This window comes from Nyctibius grandis, chromosome Z (genome assembly GCF_013368605.1).
Source record: "Nyctibius grandis isolate bNycGra1 chromosome Z, bNycGra1.pri, whole genome shotgun sequence".
In the NCBI taxonomy this organism is placed as follows: Eukaryota; Metazoa; Chordata; class Aves; order Nyctibiiformes; family Nyctibiidae; genus Nyctibius; species Nyctibius grandis.
Window position 1 is genome coordinate 91,063,143 of NC_090695.1, and position 9,138 is coordinate 91,072,280.

General features: G+C 44.2%; 1 protein-coding gene across 4 annotated transcripts; it reads right to left on the bottom strand.

Moving 5' to 3' along the window:
• Nucleotides 1-811: 811 nt before the first annotated feature.
• GDE1 (glycerophosphodiester phosphodiesterase 1) lies at nucleotides 812-9,060 on the bottom strand. Of its 4 annotated transcripts, none has more exons than XM_068422722.1 (6): nucleotides 8,733-9,060; nucleotides 6,817-6,992; nucleotides 5,439-5,544; nucleotides 4,577-4,669; nucleotides 3,736-3,947; nucleotides 812-3,337 (listed from the first exon to the last, which is right to left on the bottom strand). In XM_068422722.1, the coding sequence occupies exons 1-6, from the start codon at nucleotides 8,985-8,987 to the stop codon at nucleotides 3,190-3,192; spliced, it is 990 nt and encodes a 329-aa protein (XP_068278823.1). In that variant the 5' UTR covers nucleotides 8,988-9,060; the 3' UTR covers nucleotides 812-3,189. The 4 variants fall into 4 exon arrangements, with proteins under 4 accessions (XP_068278823.1, XP_068278826.1, XP_068278825.1 ...); XM_068422725.1 differs by having other exon boundaries at nucleotides 6,817-6,988; nucleotides 8,733-8,806; XM_068422724.1 differs by lacking the exon at nucleotides 8,733-9,060 and adding an exon at nucleotides 7,593-7,740.
• Between the last annotated feature and the right edge of the window lie 78 nt (nucleotides 9,061-9,138).

Here is a 9,138-nt window from a genome sequence, read left to right on the forward strand (position 1 = left end):
AAATGGAAGAAAAAATAGATGAACAGATTGCGAAATGCATCCCAACTGCAGCTTATTGTTCTGATAGGGAGTATCCTGCATGTTTGGTTTGGTTCTGAAGTAGTGATACTGTGGTGCTAGTCAGCCTTCCCCAGGACTGGCCATTAGCTCCATACAGTAAGGGTCCCTCCACGGCTGGTCACTTGTTGCTGACTATTATAGAGAAACTTGTGCCTAATTGTAAATAAAAGCTTTGGTCTAAAAATATTTTTATATCAGTTATATTGTTCAAATTGCTTTTATCTAATCTAAACCGAAAGTATTAGTCAAATAAAAATGGAAGGAAATTAAAGTGCAGTTGTTTTTAATGACTGAGACATTGTAATGGCTGCAAAGTAACTTGTGTGAAGCAGGTTAAGCTTCTATTTGATTTTTAGTTTATTACAGTCACTCAAAAGCAGCTTTGATGTTAAAAATTATCAGAACTCTTTTTTCAGAGTGACTACATATCAAAATTCTCCTCTGTGTAAAACCACTGTTTGTAAACAAAAAGTTTACACGTACCTTCTCCAGTAAAGGATTTTTTTAATCATATATGAATTTGAGACACTCGATGCAGCTTCTTTTTATTCAGAGCCACACCTTTGCCATGATGATGATAACTTTTTTTTTAGCCCATTTTCTGCTATTGCCTGGTTTATTCCTCCCTCGTTGCTTTGGACATAAAAACGCCTTAGGAAAGAGGCACATCTTTTCGTCCTGTTCGTAACACAGACAACCCAAACAAGCCACCAAAGGTACAGAAAAAAGGACAAACTTTACACACACAGTGTGAGACCCAGAGATTCAATTTTATTATGTTTTTCTGCACATAGAGCTGTGGAGTCTGGCTGTGAATATTGAATATGGCCTAGTGTTTGCACTGAGGGCGGTGACTGAGCAGTGCCAGCAACTCAAGCAGCAGCAAGAAATGGACCTTTGGAGCAAGTGTCATTTGCCGTGAAGGGTCATTTGCTCTTCTGCCAGCTGCTCGGGGAGCGCCCATAGAACCCAGCCATGAAGGTAGAGGCTACAGGACTCACGAAATGGCTAACGAAGTGGTCAAGGAATGTTCCATTCCTCATTTCTGCTGAAATAAGTGTCACATTCTTCTGAAATGAAATGACTAAATTTAGTAAGTTTTCCATATATTGGCCATAAAGAAAAGGTGGTCTAGTTTACATCAGGGCTGGCTCCACAAGGGTTTTCTGCTGTTGCCAATCACTGACAGTCTTTCCTAACTACCTGCTCCTTCCAGAGCGGAGCCAAAATCCTTCATGGCACATTGATGGTAGCTGTGATGAGAACACATGGGTTTTACTTGTTAGAAAAAACAGGAAGCAACCTGCACTAATTTTGACGTTTTACATCAATCTACCAGTGCACAGCTGACAAAGAATACCATACCCCTGAGCTATCAGATACTTGTTTATTGTAACTGCAGACTGTTCTGATTTCAAGTTAAATCTGGATTACGGTTTCCCACATATCCTTGTGAGTGCCCTTCAATCATGCAAACAATCAGCAGAGTAAAAAGACATTTCAGCTCTCTTTGTTCTACCACTACCAGCACTCAATATATAGCTTTCTTTTAAAAATAAATACATTCATGTGCTGTATCATTAGAAGACATCATCTTCTATCCTGGAAAAAAAAAAGTCTGGAAGATAAGAAGATATTCAAGTTTTATTCATTAATTCTCACAGTCTTCACACTGAACATGGAAAGCTGGCTTTCTTTTCCTTGTCAAGACACAGCACAGCCATCTTTCCATGCAGTGGGAGGGAAATATGCTCACCCTCTATTTTGGCATCATTATTTTCAGGTTCTGTTTTAAGAACAGTAATGTAGATATTTTTAAGATGCCATAAATCAACCTCAAATTATTATACAGTCGTAGAACAGACTGTTTAGTTACTATAATCAAGGTACAATTTTAACTTTTGCCACCAAAAATTGCTGATAATGACTTTATAACTAAGATTTAAACAAAGCAAAGGAACAGTCTGAGAATTACAAAGCAACCTGCAGGGACAGCATATTGTCCAGTCAGCTTGTCAAATCTGATCCTTGTACGTTACAGTGCGATCCCCTCAGACTGTGCGTGGCCGTACCTCTGCTTTGTCCAGTGTTCCAACAGAGGGGTTGTCTGCATTTGAGAGCTGAGCATAGAGCAGAAGTAAGCTACTGGGCCGAGACCAACGGCATGAGGTTCAACAAGAACAAGTGCCGGGTCTTACACTTCGGCCACAACAACCCCATGCAGCTCTACAGGCTGGGGGAAGAGTGGTTAGAAAGCGGCCCGGTGGAAAGAGACCTGGGGGTGCTGATCGACAGCCGGCTAAACATGAGCCAGCAGTGTGCCCAGGTGGCCAAGAAGGCTAATGGCATCCTGGCCTCTATTAGGAATAGTGTAGCCAGCCGGTCTAGGGAAGTGATCGTCCCTCTCTACTCGGCACTGGTGAGGCCACATCTTGAGTACTGTGTTCAGTTCTGGGCCCCACACTTCAAGAAAGATGTTGAGGTGTTGGAGCGAGTCCAGAGGAGGGCGACCAAGCTGGTGAAGGGTCTGGAGGGTCTGACCTACGAGGAACGGCTGAGGGAGCTGGGGTTGTTTAGCCTGGAGAAGAGGAGGCTCCGAGGTGACCTTATTGCAGTCTACAACTACCTGAAGGGAGGTTGTAGTGAAGTGGGAGTTGGCCTCTTCTCCCGGGCAACTAGCGATAGGACAAGAGGGCACAGCCTCAGGCTTCGCCCGGGGAGGTTCAGGTTGGACATCAGGAAGAATTTCTTTACAGAAAGGGTTATTAGACATTGGAATGGGCTGCCCAGGGAGGTGGTGGAGTCACCATCTCTGGATGTGTTTAAGAAAAGACTGGACATGGCACTTAGTGCCATGGTCTAGTTGACAGGGTGGTGTAAGGGCAACGGTTGGACTCGATGATCCCTGAGGTCTCTTCCAACCTGGTTGATTCTGTGATACTGCTCTTCCTTTTCCCAGAACGATCATTAGCGGTCCTGTCTGCACCAGTAGGTACCCTCTCGATGGTGAATTCAGACCTGCCTGAACAGTTTATTTAGGTTGGCCAACAGTTTATTTAGGTTGGCCAACAGTTTATTTAGGTTGGCCAACAGTTTATTTAGGTTGGCGAGTGTCTGCAAAGCACAGGTCTAGTAATGGGGATCACAGTCTTCCACCAAACTGTCGGTGATGTAACTGGATTCAAGGACGGTTTCGTAGTAGCTTTTTTCGGCAAATGTGTTCACTGTCCAGGCAACCACTTGAATTCCTTTTGAAGACCAGTGCCTCACGTACGCTCTGCAAGGAACAAAGACACCGTAAAAGGAAGGCTGACACTGCCATATTTAAGTCAGAAAGTGCTGAGGCTACAACTGAGTTTTAGTCTTACATCACTATCCCATCACGAACAATAGTGCGTCATCTTTTGCAACGTCATCTCTTTGTGTTTTATTACTGTAAACAGGCAAAAGCAATAATTTTCTTCCCCTTTGAGATTAAACTTACGATCTGACATAAGATAAAAATACAGATTGAAAAGACAGAGGCTTAATAAAATAGCATGGGGTAAAGAAACTATCTAAACAACCTCACACAATACTTAATGGAACACATTAACACGTACTATGTTAACTCCACCCTTATATACTAATAGAATGGTAATACCTCCTGATATATTAGGATGTTTTAACACTTACTGAGAAACAAAATTTTTCTGTATGAGGAAAGCTGAAACCCCACACAATCGCCACAAGAAACTGTGTAGGCTCCAATCCAGAATGACATCCATCATCATATACAAGTAATGTTTCCAGGCGGAATTGAAACGGGGTGTCCCATCCCCCAAATGACTGAGATGCCAAGGCCTGTGTGTTAGTGCTGTCACAACATTCCTGTCAGCTTGTCTCATCTGGAAGATCAAGGAGAAAAGTCTGTAATTCATACAAAAGCCAAGCTGCATTAAATATAAACCTAGGGAGGTCAGATACAAAGTGCTAGCTTGCATCTGCAGCTCTACCAGAATCCTTCTCCCCTTCCCCTCCAGATCCTTTTGTTAACTCTCTTAGTAAGCTGTTCATGATATTTTACTGTTTTTTCTTTAAAACATACCGAATAAGCAACTGCTCTTATGTTAAAAAAAATGCATAACAGTCAGGCAATGGAATAAAATACATAGTAAATGGACTTGGCAATGAGAATTAGGAAACAGTTTTAAGAATAGTCTACATTTACATCAAAATGTGAGGTTTATTTAACAGGGACCTTACACACAGATACCTGGCCATGTGCCAACTGTAAGAGCGACACACTTTTTTCTACATAGCTTTCAGAATGGAGGGAATTGCTGTAGATTCATATGTGCATCTAATGAGCACAGAGTGATCTAGTAAGATTACGTGTTATGGTTCATTTGTTTTTTTAAAAGTCTTGGCAATTTTAAGAACCCAAAAGTAATCTGGAACTGGGAGTTGTATATCTTACTGAAATTCCCAGACAGAACTAAAAAAATATCCAAAATAAACTTTTGGGAAACATCACCTTATAAACAACATCTGGCATGAAAGAACAGACTATGCTGCTGTTATACAAATGCGGAAATTCCAGGTAGATTTGTTTCAGGGCGTCAACTGCCTGCCAATTAGAGATACACACAGATGTTATATTTATACACACACTCATATTTACTTTACACTGCAAAGTCATTTTAGAATAATCCCCTTTAAATATACTTTCCTGGTTTGTGTAGCAAGATTGAAATGGAAAGAGGGGAGAAGAAAAACAGCATCTTGTTTATAGCATTAACACAGAAATGACATTTTGTTGTGATTTTTTTTGCAACAGAAGTTCCGTTCATCATTCTGTTTACAGCAATGAGTAGCATTCTCAGTGTTTGAAATACCCTTAAATATATTGTGGATAAAATTCAAGGGTTTAGTTCAAAGGGAAAAACTAATTTATTTCCATATTTTGCTATGCTAAAAAAAATAATTAACATTTTATGCAAATTGGAATAATGATTGATCACTTGTATCTGCCTTCAGTAATGCAAATTACAGACAAGCAGGATCCCTAGTTGGAGGCTGAAGATGAAGTACTTGCTCCCCTCAGCACAGGCAGGGAACTCACTTTGCTTTGTTTCATGGTGGTGCTGTGAGCTGAACTCAACACTCACCCAGGTCTCATGCTAATTTTTAGTTGCAGCTTCCCAGGACAAGGGAATGGGACAAGGGAACACGTTGTCTTTGCTTTGACAGCCCAACTTTGGATGACACAAACAGCAGACCCAGTGTCACTCACATTAGAGGAGGGACCATACCACAAATACCAGTTTGAGACCAACAGCAAAGCAGGTTAGAAACCCAAAGGGTGAAGGAAGGTGTCTTAGTACAGTAAGCGGTACCTGATTTGCATGGCCTTTGACGTCGAAGTAGATTATAAGATTGTGATGCATAGACTCCACAACACCTTCTCTCAGAGTTGGCACCTTTTCACCTTGGAATTCGCTCCTGTAGAAATGGAGAACTCCTCACTGGAGTGCAGTCAGGATACATGTGTGCACACACGGGCACACAAATCCCCTACTACATAGTTTGCTGACACACTAGTATTAGAGGTGGGATCAAGCACCACTAGCAATGGCAGTTGTGGCTCTCTCACCCAGTGACAGGCTGCACATGCAGAGGGATATGTGCACATCTCCTTTTCCCACAGAATCCCACTAGACAATTATATCCTTCCAAATTCAAGGTCTAATCCGATGCTCACCAACCCCGTGTCCTACACCAAAACGCTAACCTCAGTTCTTCATCTCCTTCCACAACTACCACAAATAAGCATTCAGTCCCAACTGCTGACCATCTATCCACCCCCTTCACCCTGCTTTGCCTGCGCTCCCTAGCCCTGAGCCAGATGTGCAGATCCTGGCAGAACAAGCAGGACAAGCCGAGGATGTAGGAGAAGCAGCTTCACACATCAATAAATTATTCCTGATAAGGTGACAGTGAACAACAGCTGATCAGCAGTAACCACCGACATGGAAGTTCTCGCTGAGTGGCTCAAGCCATCACCTTTCCAGTAACAGACGGGGAAGATCCTACTTGTAGCACAGACTCGCAGGTGGTATATTTACAAGAGTCTGGAAATCCCTAATGCAGTGTCTCAGAAATCCAAGGAATACACATTAAAAGTTCCACCTCTAAAATGGGTTCACTTATGATACTGTAGCAGTTGCATTGTTATCAAAATTTTAGTAATGTATAAAAATATTTTCCCCTGCATACCACTGGAAGGACCTAACCAGCCCCTGGGGTCACAGCTCCTACCTGAGACTCCTCAGGAAATCTGTCTCGCTCCTTTTCAACAGTATACTCCTGATGCTTAGAATCCCCAAGACACAATCAGTCAAGAAATATATGTGAATAAAATTAAATTTAGAAGTAATTACTCAAGCCAATTTTGACATATCATGAAACTCCCAGTATCTTTAGGGTCCTGCAGTCAATTTAGGGGAACCTTATGTAGAGATTAGCCTCTTTCACATTAGGTGCCTGTGGATTTTGTCCTTGTAAGCCAATTATCTTGACTCTGCTTCACTGTTCCTATTGCAAGGATGGGTAAGAAGATATCATGTCATACGCTTCTAAAATCAAATGAGAAGTAACACATGGGACTCTTAAGTTTTAAATCTACAAAAATTTTCATCAGTGATAGATCAAATCAATAATTTTGTTTTTTTCACTGTTGAAGCAATATTTTCTGAATAGCAGTAGTTCATTTACCATAGCTTATGTTTTGCAGCTGGATTAAGCCTCCTAATTTCATCAAAAGTCAAGTCACACAATCTTCCAGACCCATCAGTTGTCCTGTCTACTGTTTCATCATGCATTAGAATGGGAACACCATCTGCAGTAAATTCAAGATCCAGCTCAACACCCATTGCTCCATTCTGAGCTGCCTTAAAAAAAAAAAAAAAAAAAAAAAAAAAAAAAAAAATCACATACACAACAGAAGAGACAGCTTTATAGATTTAACATAGGTACAGCTATAATTAGTTTGTATTCTGGTAAAAAAATAATAAACTATTAATGTTCTTTTCAGTAAGCTTGATCTGCAGAACCAAGTAGGCTTCAGCCAAGTTATTGTGAGAAGCATTTGTAGATCAACTGAAAGTATGCAATCTATTTTACAGATAAACCCATAGTGATAATGTCTGTGTCTTGGGACTGGGACTGTTTCAGGATAAAAAGTGCAAAAAAGAATCCTGCTCTCTCCTTCTGGTCTAATAACTCCTGAGTCCTTAAGTTATGCTTCTTTCTAAAAAGGAAGGGAAGCAAATGCCTACAGTTTAGGTAATTTCTAGATTAAGACTTAGAAGCCAGAATCAGAGCAGGCCATCAGAGCATGAAGTCTTTGCTTGCACAAGGAAAAGCTATCATCCCTTTTTTATGGCACACAGGTGCAACGTTTCCTTTAAGAGTCAGATTCGCCATTCATGTGCAGTACGGTTAACCCACCATATGCAGTAGATACAAAACTTCCCAGAAGCACCACTTACCACGCTTGTACTAAATAGTAGATGTATGGAGGCAAATCCCTGCTCCTATCCGAGGAATCCCCATCTCAGAGAGCAATAAGCAGCTGGGCTGCCTTAGAACATTTCATACACCCTGCTCCTGCCCTGGCTATTTCCCAGGAACTCCTCAGAAAAGCACCTGAGTGAACTGCAAGCAAGGTGAACTGTTCTGAAGGCCAAACGCCCTCCTGGGAAAAGGACCAATGCACCAGAAAGACAATGCCAGCTATGCACTACAGGTTACTCTAGAGGTATCTGCCAAGTAAGGATCTCTATTGTGCAGCTTCACAATTTATCAGAACAAAGAGCCCTGCCTCACCCAAAGGTAAGAGACCATCAGATCTGCAGCATCTCATCATCACAGATACACACTTGAGAGACTGCTGATCACGATTTCAAATGATTTTCAGAAACAGATTTTGAACCCTGGCTGCACCACGATGCCTTGCAGATGAGGCAGCAGTAAGTTTCACGGCAGGGCTGTACACACTAAAGTTCTCACAATATCAGACCTTCTGTCTGTGGATTCTCATTACAGATCTTCAAGGCTTAAAAAGCAAATGACCCGTTACTAAGTTGCTGCCTGCTCTCTATATTCTGTTGCAACATCAGCAAAATACAGTATTTCATTATTGCTACACTGCTACAATATCCATCAGCACCAAGGATATAACTCAGTTCCCATAAGACTCAGATCTGATCAGACTGTTCTGAATCCACTCGGGATGAAGGACTGCCAAGCCATGCAGCTTCCTGCGGATAGGTGGACGAAGCTGGAGTTATGTGGGGCGACGAGGGATTGGTGCCTGCTGAAAAGGCAGATTATCAAACATAACCCTCGTATTACTGCCCACGATTCCAGCCTCTCCCCCACCAGACCTAGCGCAGACAGGCTCCCCGAGACTCGCTCGCTCTCTACGGAGCATTTGGCAGCTTTGCCTCACACTTCCAGCCTCGCCCCAGGCCCTGCACGTCTCTTAGCAGCTGGCAGGGTACACGCGCCCCCAGCGCCCCCCGGGGCACGGCCGGCCCTCGGAGCGGAGCGGAGCCGGGCCGGGCCGGGCGAGGAGGGGCTCGTGGAGGGGCGGCGGGCACGCTACGGTGAGGCCCCGCCGCGCTGACCTGTCGGATGGCCGCCAGCGTGTTCTCGGGCGCGTCGTGCGCGGCGCCGCGGTGGGCGATGCGGGCGGCGGCGCCGCGGGGCCGCAGGACGCGCCGAGCGGTCTGAGGCGCGGCGGGCTCCAGGCTGAAGAGGTACAGCGCCAGGTAGAGGCCGGCCGTGAGCAGGCAGGCCAGCGCCGGGCTGCGGCTCAGCGCCAGCACTGCCCCCAGCAGCGCCGTGAAGGAGCTCAGCAGGCCCTCCCCGTAGCACAACATGGCGGCAGCGGCGCCCGCCGAGCCGTGCCGCACCGGGCCCGCGGACGCTGCCACCGCCGCCCCTCCTCAGGGCAATTGCGACGGCAACGCCGCCGCGCCCAGCGCCAGCCAACCAGCACGCAGCCACCAGCCACCAGCCGCCAACAACCAA

Coding starts and splice junctions, on each gene's coding strand:
- GDE1 (XM_068422722.1), bottom strand. CDS start 8,987: ATGTTGTGCTACGGGGAGGGCCTGCTGAGCTCCTTCACGGCGCTGCTG. Junction 5,545..6,816: donor GCTGCAAAACATAAGCTATG/GTAAATGAACTA, acceptor CCATTTCTACAG/GAGCGAATTCCAAGGTGAAA. Junction 3,338..3,735: donor CAGAAAAATTTTGTTTCTCA/GTAAGTGTTAAA, acceptor TGTTCCTTGCAG/AGCGTACGTGAGGCACTGGT.